We start from the raw sequence: 20,444 nt of genomic DNA on the forward strand, positions 1-20,444 counted from the left end.
GCCTAGATATGGTCACGTGCTGACTAGCTTCTCATCCACTTCTCTCAATAGAGCCTAGTTATGGTCACATGCTGACTAGCTTCTCATCCACTTCTCTCAATAGAGCCTAGATATGGTCACATGCTGACTAGCTTCTCATCCACTTCTCTCAATAGAGCCTAGATATGGTCACACGCTCACTAGCTTCTCATCCACTTCTCTCAATAGAGCCTAGATATGGTCGCGTGCTGACTAGCTTCTCATCCACTTCTCTCAATAGAGCCTAGATATGGTCATGCGCTGACTAGCTTCTCATCCACTTCTCTCAATAGAGCCTAGATATGGTCACGTGCTGACTAGCTTCTCATCCATTTCTCTCAATAGAGCCCAGATATGGTCACGTGCTGACTAGCTTCTCATCCACTTCTCTCAATAGAGCCTAGATATGGTCACATGCTGACTAGCTTCTCATCCACTTCTCTCAATAGAGCCTAGTTATGGTCACATGCTGACTAGCTTCTCACCACTTCTCTCAATAGAGCCTAGATATGGTCACATGCTGACTAGCTTCTCATCCACATCTCTCAATAGAGCCTAGTTATGGTCACATGCTGACTAGCTTGTCATCCACTTCTCTCAATAGAGCCTAGATATGGTCACGTGCTGACTAGCTTCTCATCCACTTCTCTCAATAGAGCCTAGTTATGGTCACGTGCTGACTAGCTTCTCATCCACTTCTCTCAATAGAGCCTAGTTATGGTCACATGCTGACTAGCCTCTCATCCACATCTCTCAATAGAGCCTAGATATGGTCACGTGCTGACTAGCTTCTCATCCACTTCTCTCAATAGAGCCTAGATATGGTCACGTGCTGACTAGCTTCTCATCCACTTCTCTCAATTTAGCCTAGTTATGGTCACATGCTGACTAGCTTCTTATCCAAATCTCTCAATAGAGCCTAGTTATGGTCACATGCTGACTAGCTACTCATCCACATCTCTCAATAGAGCCTAGTTATGGTCACATGCTGACTAGCTTCTCATCCAAATCTCTCAATAGAGCCTAGTTATGGTCACATGCTGACTAGCTTCTCATCCAAATCTCTCAATAGAGCCTAGTTATGGTCACATGCTGACTAGCTTCTCATCCACATCTCTCAATAGAGCCTAGTTATGGTCACATGCTGACTAGCTTCTCATCTAAATCTGTCAATAGAGCCTAGATATGGTCACGTGCTGACTAGCTTCTCATCCACTTCTCTCAATAGAGCCTAATTATGGTCACATGCTGACTAGCTTCTCATCCAAATCTCTCAATAGAGCCTAGATATGGTCACATGCTGACTAGCTTCTCATCCACTTCTCTCAATAGAGCCTAGTTATGGTCACTTGCTGACTAGCTTCTCATCCAAATCTGTCAATAGAGCCTAGATATGGTCACGTGCTGACTAGCTTCTCATCCACTTCTCTCAATAGAGCCTAGTTATGGTCACATGCTGACTAGCTTCTCATCCAAATCTCTCAATAGAGCCTAGATATGTAAGGAGAAAAGAGGAAGGGCTGACAGCACTCACTTATTGGGGCACCCATTCCAAGTCCAAGGAACCTTCCTGGGCAATCAGATAAAAAAAATACCAAAAGGACAGCGCTCCATCCAGGTGTAGTAATTCAAGAAGATAAGTTTATTCTGCCATAGTGAAGACTACCTATGCTTCACTATGGCAGAATAAACTTATCTTCTTGAATTACTACACCTGGATGGAACGCTGTCCTTTTGGTATTTTAGAGCCTAGTTATGGTCACATGCTGACAAGAATCTAGTCGGCAAGAGACCACAGGTGTGCTAACATAGTTAAAGCAATTATGACCTTGTCCTCACTAGCACCCTGGACAGCTGCCTACTCCGCAAGCCTCTTTGTCCACCTCTAAACAGAGATCTCAGTAACATCAGAATATGGTATGACCACAATATTCCAAATGCTTGCATTTTAGAAATAAAGCCGAGGAACACAGGCATCAGCATAAGGTTCCTGTACACAACCGTGTAATATCATGAAGGCTCTGCTTCTTTATAGAAAACTCTTGCAATGTACACGTGTGTCAGATTTTTTTCCAGTACGTCTGTACGTATATGATGAAGGATTAGGCTTAATTAAAACCAGGGCAAAAGGCAAAATAAACGTATAGGAAAGACTGGATTAGTGCTCTGCCTTCACTTAGATTACAAATTCTGGTCTCTCAGAAGGAACATTTTTCAGTCAGCTAAATGAAAATGCACCGTGACAGTCTGTGGTTAAACAATTTAATCATAGGAATATCCCCAGAAGGATTCTCTTTCCCTCCCTGTCTCTAATGCTTTCTAGTTAGCAACAAGGAAAGAGGATTTGATGTAAGAAGACTGAAGACTTAGAACAAATGTATTGACAAAAAGGAGAGTGTTTTACTCTGCGGAAAGAACAACTCCTATTGTTCGAAGAACCTTGGCTATATTTACAGGCCTCTTCTACACGACCGCAAAGCAAGAGATCTAAATGGAGGTTATTTTGTATTGTACGTAGTTAAGAACAATGTACAAACAAGCATCATGGCATAATTCTGTGCTTTTAGTCAATATCTAAAAGCTGGAACAGTTGTGGGGTAGGGGGTTAAAGGGAATCATGTTTTTGCTACTCCACCTGAGAGCAGCATGATTTAGGGACAGACACCCTGATTCCAGTGATTTGTCACTTACTTTACTGGGTGTCGCAGTTTTGATTAAAAACTTTTTAATCTGCTGCAGATCTACCAGTTCCCTGAATGTTGAGCTGTGCATAACCCCACCCACACCACCAAGTGACAGCTTTCTGCCTATGCATAGTGTACACAGAAAGCTGCCAAACAGTGCTCAACATTCAGAGAACTGGTAGATCTGCAGCAGATAACAGGGATTTTTATTAAAACTCTACTAAACAGACTAGTAGGTGACATATTGCTCGAATCAGGGTCCTACATCATTTTGATCAGGTAGCAAAAACCTGGTGACAGTTTCTCATCAAACTGAATATCTGAGGAAGTGTACATAGACAATCATATTTACATGCACTGGATGTTTCCAAAAATGTTCCTGATCCTGATGCTGGCAATCATTTGAGTCACATACTGGACAAGTATACTAATGGGTAGAGGTGAGGGCGCGTACTATTGTCCATCTTCTCACTCGTTTAGTAGTAAACAAATATAACCTCACCCCACATGTGACAATCACATTGATAGTATCCTCAATAATTAGGATGTTGTGCTCCCTTTAGGACACTAGATATACATGTATACACACAGCATATACAGAGGGAGATGTAACAAGAAGTGACCTCTATTCCTGATGTCACTGGCCGCTTCCTCCCCTCTCTTATACACCAAACCTGCAGTTGCATTTACACTGCAAGATAATGTCATGATTGTTCATTCAGTGAAAAGGTCATCGTTCTCATCGGTGTGTCGTCCGGGGTAAACAGGACTCGTGCTATCGACAACTATGGCAGCCTAATCGTGCTGAGTGATCTATTACCGGTCACTTAGTGCAGATTGTTTACTTAGGTCTGCTTGTGTGAACAGGCATTTAATCGACCGCTGATTGGTAACTCTAAAGCTTTTCTTTCTACTTGGTAAACTTAACCCCTTAGCGATCCCTCATACGCCTTTTAACAGCGGTCATTAAGGGTACTTATTCCTCAGCGCCACTTTTTAATGGCACTGAAGAATAAGAGAATAGTTCCCACAGGTGACAGCTGTACATGACAGCTGGCACCCTGCAGTATCAAACCCGACCGGTTTTGCGACCAGACGGGGCCTGATTAACCCCTTAATTACCGATGTCAATCGCGACAGATGTATTTAAGTTAATATAATGGGGGTCACAAGGCCCCCTCAGTAACCATCGGACCCCCGCGATGAGAATCGCAGTTCCCGATCGTTACCTTGGTACACTGAGGTACGGTGGCCTGTGAGATCCAGCAATAAGCTGGGTCTCACAGGCTGTCAGTGAGTGACTGTGAGACACTGACTGCTCTCGTGCACTGTTGTACATGAGTGTAGCAGTGTATGAGAGTAGTGATCAAAGTAAAAATTTGACATGTCCCACAGTGAAAAAGTGGGAAAAAAAAGTAAAATAAAATATGTTAAAAAGTAAAAAAAAACACAAAAATGTGCACACAAATCACTAAAATCTGTTTCGCCACTCAAAACGCAGTGTTTCTGATAAAACAATTTTAAATAAAACAAGTGCACATAATTGGTATTGCCATGTCTGGAACGACCTGCTCTATAAAACTGCCATGTTATTTATTCCGTTTGGTGAACGCCGTAAAAAAAAAAAAAAAACATGCCAAAAATTTCGCTTTTTCATCATAGTGACTCCCAAAAAATGAATAAAAAGGAATCAAAAAGTCTTATGTAAAAAAAATATGATTTAAATGAAAACACCAAACCATCCCGCAAAAAACAAGCGGTCATATGGCCCATTCGGCGAAAAAGTTATAGCTCTCAGAATAGGATGATGTAAAAACAAAATTATTTTACTAAAATATTATTTTTAGTGTGTAAAAATAGCAAATCACAAAAAAAATATATAAATCTGGTGAAAAAAAATGTGCTAAAAGTGCATATTTGTTGGTAGAATGTGAGGTTTTTTTTTTTTATTTTCAGAGCTCTACGTTAAACTTCTGTGAAGCACCTGGGGGTTTAGTTTCCAAAATGGGGTCAGTTGTGTTTAGGCACATCGGGAGCTCTCAAGCGTGACATGGTGTCCGCTCTCGATTCCAGCCGTTTTTGCATTCAAAAAGTCAAACGGTGTTACTTCCCATCCGAGTCCTGCCGTGCACCCAAACAGTGTATCGGCAGAAATTGAATAACACATTTTAGGATCCATTTTGTCCTGATACCCTTGTGAAAATAAACTTGGAGCTAAAGTAAATTTTTTGTGAAAAAAGTTAAATGTACATTTTTTTCCTTCCACATTGCGCTAGCACTTGTAAAGCACTTAAAGGGTTAATGACCTTCTGGTTTTGAGCACCTTGAGGGGTGCAGTTTTTAGAATGCTGTCACTTTTGGGTATATTCTGTCATATAGGCCCCTCAAAGTGACTTCAAATGTGAGGTGGTCCCTAAAAATGGTTTTGTAAATTTTGTTGTAAAAATGAGAAATTGCTGGTCAACTTTTAATACTTATAACTTCCTAACAAAAAAAAAAGTTTTTTCAAAAATTGCGCTGATGTAAAGTACACATGTGGGAAATGGTATTTAGTAACTATTTTGTGTGACAGCACTCTATGATTTAAAGGCATAAGAATGACATTTTGAAAATTGCAAAATTTTCAAATTTTTCACCAAATGTCCAACATTTTCATAAATAAACGCAAGTCATATCGAAGAAATTTTATCACTGTCCTGAAGTACGATATGTCATAAAAAATATTCTCAGAATCAGTGGAATCCGTTTCCAGAGTTACAACCACATAAAGTGACAGTGTTTAATTCACAAAAAAATGCCCCAAATGTCAAAAACCCATATACCAATCGGGCTCTGCACCACTTAGAGGATACATAAATCACTATATTTGTACTCTATATTGGGTCACTGGTTTGGAATATCCTATGGCATTGAGGTCCCTCTTTCAATGGATCTAAACCTTTCTTTTTGTATGTTTTTAATTATTGTATCAATAAAAAGCATTTTTTAAGTACCACTTTTTTGGGGATAATTTTTTACTTTTGATCGCCAATATAGTGATTTATAAAGTGACACTGGTCAGAAATAAAAAATGTGGCTTGGTCACTAAGGGGTTAAACGAGTTCTCACCCCAAATATTTCACCTAGAATACGGTGCTTGCTATCACTTGAAGATTCTGGTCTTTATTATGACAGAAAGATCCAGTCCTTCTATTTTAGCCCGCACAAGCATTCCATTCACGATGCATTATATTTTGTCCTTGGCAGTTACAATGGTAACTATTCAGTTCAGCCATTTCCGATATCTTTAGGTATTTACACTGTTCTGCATGCTAGGTGACAACAAATTATTGACAGCTATGTTAGGGGGTCGAGTTCCCTCCTCTGCACAGGGGGAATCTCAGTCCATCTCCGCTGTGGTCTCCCATTCTTCTCCTGCCGCAGTGCAGCCTGCTCAGTGGAGACGTCGGTCCCAGCGTCTCGCTCAGTCTGACTCTGTGCTAAGAGTTACTGCTGTTTTTCCTGCTTCTGCCATTGAAGTCGGTACTGAGCAGCGGCGAGCAGACGCTTCTGGGTCTAAGTCCTGCTTTGCTCGTTCTGAGCATGCCCAGAGTAAGATCTCTCAGTGGAGATCGAGGGTCACATGATCTGATATGGCAGCTAAGGTCATTGGCTCCTTCAGGAAGGTCCTGTAGGTGCTCACGCTCTGGTGTAGCTTCTCATTGGTCCTTCTAGGAAAGTCCTGTACGTGCTGCAGCTATTTAAGGTTTGCATGACCGCACGGCCATGCGCTAGTATACAATTCTACCTGCTTGGGAGGTGGACGTGGGTCCCCTTATCTCTTTGGTCCCTATGCAAGTGCCTAGGTTGCACCAATGGTTTGTCCACCCTTAAGCCCATGCAACTGCCCTGTAATCTAAGAGAAGAAGGATTCCAACTCAGACTGGCTCTATCCCTTTCTTTTATTGTGTGAGCCTCAGCAAACAAGCAAGGAGGATGAGGTTAGTCAGTAATTCTATGCTTCTTTAAAAAGAAGCCAGAAGTGAATGGGTGGTTGTGTAACTGGATCATAGCTTTCATGTCTTAGGATCATGAGCAGATCGCCAGCACAAACTTCAACTGAATGTACGCCACAAACGCATATTCAGCTGGAGTGTATTGAGGCGCAGAGACCTGCTGGGTCCATGCGCTGCAATACATGCTGATGGTCAATCAGAGGCTAGCAGCTGAGCACATGGGGTACACTGCAGTGATGTCATACTCTCCTGTTACTTGCAAGTTGATGTCAGCTGCCAGCATCAGAAGAGGACGCCGCATGGCGGGGAACAGAGGGAAAGTGATTAGAATTGATTATATAAATAATTTTATATAAATAATAACAGCGGCAGAACAGAGGATTTATCCCAGGATGGAGGATATATACCAGGATGGGGGACATATACCAGGGTGGGCCCAGGATGGAGAATATATACCAGGATAGGGGATATTTATATCAGGATGGGGTTCAGGATAAGGGAAATATATACCAGGATGGGGACTATATATACCAGGATGGGGCCCAGGATAAAGAACATATATACCAGGATGGGGGATATATATACCAGGATGGGGGCATATATGAAAGGATGGGGCCCAGGTTAAGGGACATATATATATATATATATATATATATATATATATATATATATATATATATATATATATATATATATATATAATATATCAGGATGGGGAACATAAATACCATTATGAGGACCAGAAAGGGGAACATATACCAGGATGGGGAACATATATACCAGGATGGGGCCAGAATGGAGGACATGCACACCAGGAGGGAGCCCAATATGGAGACATTACTACATAATGGAGAGGGGGGCAAGGTTTATGTCCTTATAGGATTTAGAATGCCACAAAGGCCCATACATCTGACCAACATGCGGGGGCGGGGAGAGGGGGGGCCCAGGTTAAAATTTTGAACGGGGGCTCATCGTACTCTAGTTACGCCACTGATTATGAGGTTGGTGGGGCATGAACCAGCAACAGTATGTAAGGGAGTATCATGCTCGATATACAATCTGAGTAATCTGCATTTATATATACAAACAAAAGTAATACTCTTCCTTCGTTTGTGGTGTTCATGTATCACCATCAAGTCCTTACTTAAACATTAGAATATGTTCATTTGCTGGTGGGTTCAGTTGCTAAATCTAATGATGTTCATTTGATGAGACGTATGTTAAGTGTATCCTGGTATATAAATCTTAGAAATACTAAAATATGTTGTTATGCAAGCCTAAAGTCTCTGCTTGACTCAGTCTTCAGTAACTTGTCCCAACAGGGAAATGTTAGACACAGAAAGATAAAAATAAAGAAAGGACAACCTGAATGTGGTGCAACCAGTAGTCTTGGAGCATAGCTATCACTATGTATGGACTCTGCTTGGTAGTGGGTAACCCCACTGTGACCCACAGAGGTGACACAGCATATGACTGACAGTTCATACTAATTTTAAACTTTCCTATTACTCCCAGATATTGTTAGCTAGATTAGCATGTTTTTGTCTTAAGGAAACCAGTGGATGCTACTGAGAATTTATCATACTTTGATTAAGACATAAACAAGCCATTTTTTGGGTTAAGAGATCAGAATGAGTACCTGGTGATATCAGTACAGCCGCAGAAAACAAGGCAATTTCCTCCTCCGTCAGCTGAAGTGAACACAAACTCTTCGCAAAGTCGAATGCTTCATTCACTAAATCATCCGAACCTGCAGGCCAAGCAAAGCAGAGTGAGAACTGGATGCTAATCACTGTTCAATTCTGCTTGGAACGCAGCTTGTAGTCCTGCCAGGGAAACAGGTGCTAGTAGAAAATAGTATAGTGGTTAGTTAAAATTTCAGATTTTCAATCAACATCATGTGGAGAGATAGAATAAAAAGGCTAAATCTAATTGTCTTTTAAAACCCAGTTTATTTTATGTCTATGTTATACTCTTTTAGCAGCGGTAATATTTACTCATGAATGCGTAGCTCTGTTGAGCAGTGCTTTGATTCCAGTGTAATTGGCTGAATAATTGAAATGATAATTAGTATGATAATAATGCATGTAGGAAATGTGAAGGCTTCACACAATTGCCTAGTGTACACCAGAAGTGCATGTGCAGGGTTGCACTAAGGATTATGACTAAAGCCCTGAGGATGACATCTAATAGCTTTCAAAAAATCTGGGGCATAACTGGGTTCTCAGATAATATCAATGATATTTTTTGTAACCTATCATCAGCTATCCAAAAGTGTTGACAAAAAAAAAACATAAACAGAATGACATATATATTTAATGTGATCCCCAAATTCAGATAGGGCAAACTTGGGCACACTTTTTAAAATGTGACTAGACATTTGACAAATTTATGAGGCCGGTGTCACAGACACAGCTGCCCCTGTTCCAGTTCTGCTGATTTGTTCCCAACAGTGACATTGATGGCCAAGTTGACTGACAGTTCAAAGTCAAAAGTTTGATCTGGTTTGATTTCTCACTTACAAGTGTCGGTCATCGGACTAATGAAGGGAAGGATTTGGGTAGTAAATGGGCTCCCACAGTATTTTATGGAACACCCCCCCCCCCGTGACTGGTCACTTCGGCCAACTATGATATAAGTTATGGATACTACCATGGTGCACTTTTTGACTGATGCTCTGTGTGTTCACCTGACTGACTTGTTGACCATTTTTATGAATAAATCCTGAATTCCCTCTTTGGTTTGATATGTGAACTGTCTGAATGCTCTCTGCCTTTGATTCTAATTAGCCTCCTATTCTCTGACCTGGATATCTATGACTAGATCTTTGAATGGATGATTTTTGTTCTTGCCCATGTCTCTTTGGTTTCACCATGGCTTGTTTTTCCCACAGCTGGTTCCACCAGTCAGCAGCTACTACATAGACACATTCTAGGGCCTGTGATCCTTCCATAGAGGAGAAAGCAAACTTGTCACGTGATTCATGTTACCCAGAGCTCGGGCAGCATGAGTCAGTGCCTGCCAGGAATATTTTTCTTTAAAAAGTCAGAGCGTATGGTTAGAATCTACCGGCATTGCTCCAGGTGATTGACAAGTCTTTCCTCATAGCAACAGACCTGTCAATCATCTGGAGTGGTACTGGGATCTTCTAAGTATATTTTATCTGAAGTGGTAGGTTCTGATAGTTTGGGCAACTTGAATCGTGTGATGGGATCCCTTTAAAGAGAATCTGTCAACAGGTTTTTGCTAACTCATCTGAGAGCAGCCTAATGTAGGTAAAGAAAAGCTGAATCCAATGATGTATCATTCTGATACAATCACAGCTTTTAGATTTAGAATGAAGCACAGCTGAGAAAGCAAACTCCACCCATCCCAGGCTTTCTGTGTACAAAGTCCATAGACAGTGAGCTGCTTATCACAGAAGGGGGCGTTGGCAGACTAGTCCGGCAATGTTAATCTATTAGTGATAACTACTCCACAGTTAGTAAACAACAGCACGTACTTTGACAAATGACACGTCCCTGAATTTTGTGTTTCAGCCTCTATTTCCTGCTGTCTTCAGATTGCATAGCAAAAACCTGCTGACAGATTCCCTTTAAATGATAAAAAACCAGGGAAGCCATGGATTCTGCTAAGCAGTGTGGCTTCTGCATAGCTTGTCCATGGAAGTAAGATATGAAACAGATAGGTTAGGCCAGCTGGTACACAAAATGTAGAATAAAGTGGGTATGTGAATAAAGTGCAATCATGGCATGTTGGTTGAATCATGCTCACTAAAGCTTGAAATGTTAAACAAAATGTTGGAAAAAAAAGTGTCACATCTGAAACATATTGTATCTTTAGATACCTCTTCTGTAATGTAACAAAATGACAACATAAATTGCAATGATTGCAGACAAAAAGCTTACAGTTCAGATGCAAAAGATGCAAATATTTTCTTTTTTTTTACCATCCTGTCCATTTATTTACAATAATTACTTTATTGAGCCCTTCTTTTTTCAGTTACGGTATAAATATTAAGAAAACATATTGTTACCAATACATAAATATGTAAAAATAACGAGTTACCTAATGACTTGAACATCTGCATCCCTCCATATTTTCCTTCAAAAAGAACAGTGTTGTTTAATGGATTGAAGGCACGGCACATTCTTACTAGAACTACTTCCAAACAGCCTGGCAAATGAAAAAACACAGAAGATCAAATTTCATTGGTACCGTAATGGGCACCACACCAGGCCTGTCCTTCCCTGGATTGTGCCTATAAGTACCTGAAATATGACTTTTCTTTATTTACTTTATGTAGCAACCAGTTATAATTTAAGAACAGACTTTGAATGACTGAACTATTGTTTTAGGATCTACTCTTACCTATGGAGCAGTGCACATTTTTGTTCTTTTTTTTAGTTGACCATATAGTCTATAACTGTTTTGAATTTTAGATTTGTGAATTAACCAAGCATTGTCTGCAAAAGCTGAGAGAACTGTTGTGAATTCTGCTTTTGGGCTCCCTCCGGTGGTTGTAGGTGGTAATGCAGTTGTCCCTGAGTTGCAGTCCTGGTCAGGTGTATCTGCTGATTGCAGTTCTGACTGCGGTATTTAGGCGTGCAGGATTCATTAGTCCTTGCCAGTTGTCCATGGTTGTTGGGAGGTTTTGGTCCTGGTTTGGTTCCTTCTGCCTTCTGCCAAATCAGCAAAGATAAGTGTCTGGTTTTGTTTCTGTGGCACACATGCTGTGTGCTTAATAATTCTGTGCTATTCAGTGTTTTTTTTGTCCAGCTTAGATTGTGTCAGTATTTTCTCAGTCTTGTTGGATTCTCTGGAGTGGCAGATATACATTCCATGTCTTTAGTTAGATTGTGGAACTTTTTGTATTATCTGCTGTGGATATTTTTGGAAGGGTTTTTATACTGACCGCTTAGTATTCTGTCCTATCTTTCCCTATTTAGCTAGAGTGGCCTCTTTTGCTGAATCCTGTTTTCTGCCTGCGTGTGTCTTTCCTCTCCTACTCACAGTCAATATTCGTGGGGGGCTGCCTATCCTTTGGGGTTCTGCTCTGAGGCAAGGTAGTATTCCTATTTCCATCTATAGGGGTATTTAGTCCTCCGGCTGTGTCGAGGTGTGTGTGTGTCTAGGGTTTGTTAGGCACACCCCACGGCTACTTCTAGTTGCGGTGTTAGTTCAGGTTTTGCGGTCAGTACAGTTTCTACCTACTCCAGAGAAAGTTCATGCGGCTCCAAAGTCACCGGATCATAACAGTACAACTGGCCAACTATGAGTTAAATGCATCTCAGAAGAAGAGAAGAAAGGTGTTGAGTCATTTTTTTTTCTGCAGTTTGCTTTGCCTTTTCTTCCCTCTTTTTTTCTGGGTGGCTAAGGAGTCTTGTGTTAGCATGGATGTTCAGGAATTAGCTTCTCGTGTAGACCAGCTTGCTGCTAGGGTACAGGGAATTTCTGATTATATTGTTCAGACTCCTGTTTTAGAGCCGAAGATTCCTACTCCTGATTTGTTTTTTGGTGACAGGTCCAAATTTTGGAGTTTTAAAAACAACTGTAAACTGTTTTTTGCTTTGAGACCTCGATCCTCTGGGGATTCTATTCAGCAGGTTAAAATCGTCATTTCCCTGCTGCGTGGTGATCCACAGGATTGGGCATTTTCCCTGGAATCTGGGAATCCGGCTTTGCTTAATGTAGATTCCTTTTTTCAGGCTTTAGGACTATTATATGATGAACCTAATTCTGTGGATCAAGCGGAGAAGACCTTGTTGGCCCTATCTCAGGGTCAAGAGGCGGCAGAATTGTTTTGTCAGAAATTTAGAAAATGGTCTGTGTTGACTAAATGGAATGATGATGCTTTGGCTGCAATTTTCAGAAAGGGTCTTTCTGAATCCATTAAAGATGTTATGGTGGGGTTTCCCACGCCTGTCGGTCTGAGTGATTCTATGTCTTTGGCCATTCAGATTGATCGGCGCTTGCGGGAGCGCAGAACTGTGCGCGCTGTGGCGTTGTCCTCAGAGCAGAGTCCTGAGCCAATGCAGTGTGATAGGATTCTGTCTAGGACAGAACGACAAGGACTCAGACATCAGAATAGGTTGTGTTATTATTGTGGCGACGCTTCTCATGTCATTTCAGTCTGCCCTGTTGTGAATTCTGCTTTGGGGTTCCCTCCGGTGGTTGTTGATAGTAATGCAGTTGTCCCTGGGTTGCAATCCTGGGCAGGTGTCCCTGCTGAATGCAGCTCTGACTGGGATATTTAGGTGTGCAGGATTCATTAGCCCTTGCCAGTTGTCCATTGTTCTAGGAGGTTTAGCATCTCTGTCTGGTTCCTCCGCCCTGCTGCTAAATCAGCAAAGATAAGTGTCTGGTTTTTGTTTCTACAGCATACATGCTGTGTGCTTTACAATTCAGTGCTATTCATGGTTTTTTCTTGTCCAGCTTAGACTGTGTTTGGATATTTTCAGTCAAGTTGGATTCTCAGGAGAAGCAGATATACATTCCATGTCTTTAGTTAGATGTGGAATTTTTACATTATCTGCTGTGGATATTTTTAGGGTTTTAACACTGACCACTTAGTATTCTGTCCTATCCTTCCCTATTTAGCTAGCGTGGCCTCTTTTGCTAAATCCTGATTTCTGCCTGCGTGTGTCTTTTCCTCTAATACTCACAGTCAATATTTGTGGGGGGCTGCCTATCCTTTGGGGTTCTGCTCTGAGGCAAGATAGAATTCCCATTTCCATCTATAGGGGTATTTAGTCCTCCGTCTGTGTCGAGGTGTCTAGGATGTGTTAGGTACACCCCATGGCTACTTCTAGTTGCGGTGTCAGTTTAGGGTTTGTGGTCAGTACAGGTTCCACCTCTCCTGAGAAAGTCCCATGCGGCTCCAAGGTCACCAGATCATAACACTGCCCTAAACGGACAAAGAGGATCGCTAGTTCATTTACCATCAGTACTGTACAACCTAAATTTCTGTTATCGGTGTCCTTGATCTGCTCATTGTCATCATTTTCTGTCTTGGCGTTTGTGGATTCAGGCGCCGCTTTGAACTTAATGGACCTTGAGTTTGCCAGGCGTTGTGGTTTCCCCTTGCAGCCCTTGCAGAACCTTATTCCTTTAAGGGGCATTGATGCTACACCTTTGGCTAAAAATAAGCCCCAGTTTTGGACACAGGCGACCATGCGCATGGCGCCAGCCCATCAGGAAGATTGTCGATTTCTGGTATTGCATAATTTACATGATGCTATCGTGTTGGGTTTTCCGTGGTTGCAGGTACATAATCCTGTGTTGGATTGGAAGTCTATGTCTGTGACTAGTTGGGGTTGTCAGGGGGTTCATAATGATGTTCCTTTAATGTCCATCTCCTCTTCTTCCTCTTCCAAAATTCCAGAGTTTTTGTCTGGTTTTCAGGATGTATTCGATGAGCCCAAGTCCAGTTCTCTTCCACCGCACAGGGACTGTGATTGTGCTATTGATTTGATTCCAGGCTGTAAGTTTCCTAAGGGCCGACTCTTCAATCTGTCTGTGCCTGAACATACCGCTATGCGGAGTTATGTTAAGGAGTCTTTGGAGAAAGGGCATATTCGGCCATCTTCTTCACCGATGGGAGCGGGATTTTTTTTGTTGCTAAGAAGGATGGCTCCTTGAGACCCTGTATTGCTTATCGCCTCTTGAATAAGATCACGGTCAAGTTTCAATACCCTTTACCTTTGCTTTCCGATTTGTTTGCAAGGATTAAGGGGGCTAGTTGGTTTACGAAGATTGACCTTCGGGGGGTGTATAATCTTGTTCGTATTAAGCAGGGTGATGAATGAAAAACTGCGTTCAATACGCCCGAGGGCCATTTTGAATACCTTGTGATGCCGTTCGGGCTCACTAATGCTCCATCTGTTTTTCAATCTTTCATGCATGATATCTTCCGGACTTATATTGATAAATTCTTGATTGTATATTTGGACGATATTTTGATTTTTTCTGATGATTGGTAGTCTCATGTGGAACAGGTCAGGATGGTATTTCAGATCCTTCGTGACAATGCTTTATTTGTGAAGGGGTCTAAGTGTCTCTTTGGGGTGCAGAAGGTTTCATTTTGGGTCTTATTTTCTCTCCTTCATCTATTGAGATGGATCCGGTTAAGGTTCAGGCCATTCATGATTGGATTCAACCCACGTCCGTAAAGAGCATTCAGAAATTTTCGGGTTTTGCAAATTTTTATCGCCGTTTCATTGCTAACTTTTCCAGCGTGGTTAAACCCTTGACCGATTTGACGAAAAAAGGCGCTGATGTGGCGAATTGGTCCTCTGCGGCTATTTCTGCCTTTCAGGAGCTTAAACGTTGATTTACTTCTGCTCATGTGTTGCGCCAACCGGATGTTTCCCTTCCGTTTCAGGTTGAGATTGACGCTTCTGAGATTGGCGCAGGGACCGTTTTGTCCCAGAGGGATCATGTTGGTTCCTTGATGAAACCGAGTGCATTCTTTTCCCGTAAATTTTCGCCTGCTGAACGCAATTATGATGTCGGCAATCTGGAGTTGTTGGCTATGAAGTGGGCATTTGAGGAGTGGCGACATTGGCTGGAGGGAGCTAAGCACCGTATTGTGGTCTTGACCGATCATAAGAATTTGATTTACCTCGAGTCTGCCAAGCGGCTGAATCCTAGACAGGCTCGATGGTCCTTGTTTTTTTCCCGTTTTGATTTTGTGGTCTCGTATCTTCCGGGTTCTAAGAATATTAAGGCTGATGCCCTTTCTAGGAGTTTTTTGCCTGATTCTCCTGAGGTCCTTGAACCGGTCGGCATTCTGAAAGAAGGGGTGGTTCTTTCTTCTATTTCCCCTGATTTACGACGGGTTCTTCAGGAATTTCAGGCTGACAGACCTGATCGTTGTCCACTGGGGAAACTGTTTGTTCCTGACAGATGGACTAGTAGAGTGATTTCTGAGGTTCACTGTTCTGTGTTGGCTGGTCATCCTGGTATTTTTGGTACCAGAGACTTGGTTGGTAGGCCTTTTGGTGGCCTTCTTTATCACGTGATGTGCGTTCTTTTGTGCAGTCCTGTGGGACTTTTTCAGCATGTGGTTCGTTTGCATAGTATTCCGGAGAATATTGTGTCTGACAGAGGTTCCCAGTTTATTTCTAGGTTTTGGCGGGCCTTTTGTGCTAGGCTGGGCATTGATTTATCTTTTTCCTCTGCATGTCATCCTCAGACAAATGGCCAAACCGAGCGAACTAATCAGACCTTGGAGACTTATTTGAGATGATTTGTGTCTGCTGATCAGGATGATTGGGTGGCTTTTTTGCCATTGGCCGAGTTTGCCCTTAATAATCGGGCTAGTTCGGCTACTTTAGTTTCGCCTTTTTTTTGTAATTTTGGTTTTCATCCTCGTTTTTCTTCTGGGCAGGTTGAGCCTTCTGACTGTCCTGGTGTGGATTCGATGGTTGACAGGTTACAGCAGATTTGGGCTCATGTGGTGGACAATTTGGTGTTGTCTCAGGAGGAGGCTCAACGTTTTGCTAACTGTCGTCGGTATGTTGGTTCCCGGCTTCAGGTTGGGGATCTGGTCTGGTTGTCTTCCCGTCCTGTTCCTATGAAGGTTTAAGCCTTGGTTTATTGGTCCTTATAGGATTTCTGGGATTATTAATCTGGTGTCTTTTCGATTGGCGCTTCCTGCCTCTTTTGCTATCCATAATGTCTTCCATAGATCTTTATTGCGGAAATATGTGGTGCCCGTTGTTCCCTCTGTTGATCCTCCGGCCCCTGTGTTGGTTGATGGGGAGTTGGAGTATGTGGTTGAGAAGATTTTGGATTCTCGTTTTTCGAGGCAGAGGCTTCAGTATCTTGTCAAATGGAAGGGTTATGGCCAGGAGGATAATTCTTGGGTTTTTGCCTCTGATGTCCATACTGCTGATTTGGTTCATGCTTTTCATCTGGCTCGTCCTGATCGGCCTGGGGGCTCTGGTAAGGGTTCAGTGACCCCTCCTCAAGGGGGGGTACTGTTGTGAATTCTGCTCTTGGGTTCCCTCCGGTGGTTGTTGATAGTAATGCAGTTGTCCCTGGGTTGCAATCCTAGGCAGGTGTCCCTGCTGATTGCAGCTCTGACTGGGATATTTAGGTGTGCAGGATTCATTAGTCCTTGCCAGTTGTCCATGGTTGTTGGGAGGTTTTGGTCCTGATTTGGTTCCTTCTGCCTTCTGCCAAATCAGCAAAGATAAGTGTCTGGTTTTGTTTCTGTGGCACACATGCTGTGTGCTTAATAATTCTGTGCTATTCAGTGTTTTTTTTTGTCCAGCTTAGATTGTGTCTGTATTTTCTCAGTCTTGTTGGATTCTCTGGAGTGGCAGATATACATTCCATGTCTTTAGTTAGATTGTGGAACTTTTTGTATTATCTGCTGTGGATATTTTTGGAAGGGTTTTTATACTGACCGCTTAGTATTCTGTCCTATCTTTCCCTATTTAGCTAGAGTGGCCTCTTTTGCTGAATCCTGTTTTCTGCCTGCGTGTGTCTTTCCTCTCCTACTCACAGTCAATATTCGTGGGGGGCTGCCTATCCTTTGGGGTTCTGCTCTGAGGCAAGGTAGTATTCCTATTTCCATCTATAGGGGTATTTAGTCCTCCGGCTGTGTCAAGGTGTCTAGGGTTTGTTAGGCACACCCCATGGCTACTTCTAGTTGCGGTGTTAGTTCAGGTTTTGCGGTCAGTACAGTTTCCACCTACTCCAGAGAAAGTTCTTGCGGCTCCAAAGTCACCGGATCATAACAGAGAACCCTCCAACTCTTAAGAAATCTTGCATCTCAGCTACAGTACATGTAAAAGAGTTAGCTGCAGTATCAGACTCATCCACACAAGCAAAAATTGCTTTATTAAAGGGGTTGTCTTGAGTTCTTCCTTCAGGATGGCACCAGTCATTTGGTTCATGGCTTCCTACTAGCTCTTTAAAGCCGGTGTCACATTAGCGTATAGCATCGGATGCGAAAGCATGAGATGTGATATGGTAATGATACTCAGCTTAAACTTGGCTTTGCGCGTGAGCTGAGTGTAATGCTACTGTGATACCGTCCTCTCACATGCGATGGTTGGCATGAGAAAAAATGTAATAGATCTGCTCTACCTCATTGAATAAGATAGGTCAGAGTGCAATGCAAGATTTTCACTCATTGCACTCCTCCGTATTATACCCCAGTGTGAGCGAGCCCAAAAATTGGCAATTCACATTAGAGACTTGCTGGCGCCGTCCGTCCGAACGATGCGCTTTCCCATACTGCAAGCAGAGACAGGTATGCCTCTGGACAATGTAGGAATGGTAGAGTCCAACTGGTAGGAAACAGAAATCCGGCTTCAGAGCTGCCTTTACAAGCTTTATAGCAAATAGCTTGCAAGTGTGCACCTTGCCTAGGAAACTGGCCACCTCTGGTTTGCAATAAGGAGTAAGCTATATTAAACATTCCTGTGTTTTTGAGAATAGAGATAATTTTTTAACAAGAGGTAAGTTGCAAAGTTGCGTGTTTTTAAAAGTGGTTGGCATTTTTATCAATTTCAAAAGTTGAGACAACCCATTTAAGTATGGCAGTACTTGTAAAGAACATCAGTGGAGATTGATCGTTCGGCCAACAGCTATTTAATGTGAATGGTGACCTTTAGAGCACTAATTTTATAAGGTATATGTATTATCCTTCTCTTGCTACTGTTAATCTATCACTGACAAGAGACCCCTTATCATGCACTTGTATAAATATTCTGCTTTGGAACAAACAATGAATATGGAAGTATTATTATTTTGTATAAAAGCCATGCTATGTCCAGCTACGGCTCCAATAATTATAAACATGAAGTACGGCCGAGCGTTGTGCAGTCTGCAATATTAATGTCATATTCAGAAAAACACGAATAATTATTGCAACAAGCTGTTTAACGTTCTCTGGAGATGAGTAGGATATGACCTTTCTCCAAAGAGGCATTTCAGATGATCAGTCCCTTTTGCCCATGTTACACACAACATAGCATTTTATGAATAATTTCAACAATTTCATGAAAATTAAACTTTCTGAGACTTAATCGCTTGTTCTAGCTCAATATACAGTAGATCACCGACTCGGTGTGCTATTACTACTGTCAGCATTGTGGGGATCCAGAGGAAAGAAGATTTGTTGATGTCTGCGAGATATCTGGCCAAGTGTCTCATTACATTCAGCATACCATAAAAGAGCGCCTTAGTTTAGACTAATTCATTGTTCTGCAGCAACAGGCAAGAGATAAAGACATAAAATACTAGCATGTCCAACAAATGTCTAACAAATGACCGGTACATAACACAGAGTCATCGGAAACACCAATGAGAAAAACAGCCATCTTCTTACCTGACTTAAGTAGCAATATTTGATCATTCTGGCAAAGTTCCATAAAGCCGGTTATTCGCTTTGCAAACTCCACAACGTACTGTATTGCATGGGTGATCTGGATGGCACACTGTTGCCACAAAGCTTCTCTCGACTGCAATACAAATGTCTATTAGTTAGAAGCGTAAAGTAAGCCCATATGGGTCTCTGGTTTAGTTAATATTAGTTACTTTGCAGATTTTTTCCAATAAATCATTACTATGAAAATAAGTCTCCATAGTTAGTTGGGTCTCTTCAATGGTATTTCCCCAGACTGCATCGAAGCCTCATTCCTGCTATTTACTGATGAAGGGCAAAAATCCTGGAACACTGCTATCTACAAATAGGTCACTGGTTGGCTGGTATGACTTATTTTAACATTATTTTCCCATAGAGCATTGCTTTGAAAAATGTCTATATACATAATCTGGTCAGTTCAATGAAGGCACCTGAGAGCTGTGTTTAGGCATCGCATTCAGTTGTCTAGTATAATCTCTATATTAATAAGGGGCTAAAAGACTGATACAGTGCTGTCTACAAAAGGGTCTCTTGTTTTATTGATCTGAGTTTCTTTGCACCCACAGAGCATTGTCTTGAAAATAAGTCTCCTTACATAGTTGGGTCCCTTGAATGAGGCCCAGTACCCCCTCAGCGGATCAATAACTGTTGTGTTCTGCAAAGAGCTACAAAATGAACCCTGTATACTGGTGTATTTACCACATTTGTGTATCCCTTTGCTATTATTCTACAAAGCAGGTTGTTACATTTCAGAAGATTAGTGCCTCATAGGCTCAAAAATACAACCCCCCACCAAAAACCTTTGCTCTAACTCACCCTTTTGGGTTTCAGCACGGCCTCTCACAGCTGATCCTGCCCTTGTTGATTGTCTGCAGCAATGACATCACCTTACCAATGCAGCAGCTTATCACTGAGCTCAGCGGCTTGTGGCATCTACATCAGCAGGACGTCTGAACTCAGTGACATCACTGCTGCAGCGGAGAGAGGCAGAGACCCCAAGAGTATGAGTGATAGATCAGTTTTTTTTGTGTCCCTGAATCTAGGGAGGAATAATCTTTCAACAGGGCAAACACCTTAAGGATAAGAGTAAAACTGTGCTAAAATGTCCAATATGCAGAATAAAGGGGTCACATTATGCATGCTATTTTCAGTGAATAGATCTCAGGGATAAATGTGTATTATGGTGCAGAAGATATATCTATGTATATGTATAAATAATAGTATATAAAAATAAAAGATTTGTCTGGAGGTCTTCTTTAAATCAGAATCCCCTCTCCGCCAGAATAAGAGCCTGACTTTCTCCTACATGTTTATAAACCTGATTTATTGGTCTGTTGTAAACGTGAATAAACTGAGGAGATGGAT

General features: G+C 41.9%; 1 protein-coding gene across 1 annotated transcript in view; it reads right to left on the reverse strand.

The window, feature by feature from the left end:
- RORB (RAR related orphan receptor B) overlaps nucleotides 1–20,444 on the reverse strand; it is a 354,554-nt gene that overhangs the window by 13,664 nt on the left and 320,446 nt on the right. The window contains exons 6-8 of the mRNA XM_077249034.1: nucleotides 19,044–19,176; nucleotides 10,766–10,873; nucleotides 8,337–8,447 (exon numbers count right to left, since the gene is read on the reverse strand). Of these exons, the coding sequence (XP_077105149.1) occupies nucleotides 8,337–8,447; nucleotides 10,766–10,873; nucleotides 19,044–19,176 (352 nt within the window). The remainder of the gene's footprint in view (nucleotides 1–8,336; nucleotides 8,448–10,765; nucleotides 10,874–19,043; nucleotides 19,177–20,444) is intronic.

The sequence above is a fragment of the Ranitomeya variabilis genome, chromosome 1 (genome assembly GCF_051348905.1).
Source record: "Ranitomeya variabilis isolate aRanVar5 chromosome 1, aRanVar5.hap1, whole genome shotgun sequence".
NCBI lineage: Eukaryota > Metazoa > Chordata > Amphibia > Anura > Dendrobatidae > Ranitomeya > Ranitomeya variabilis.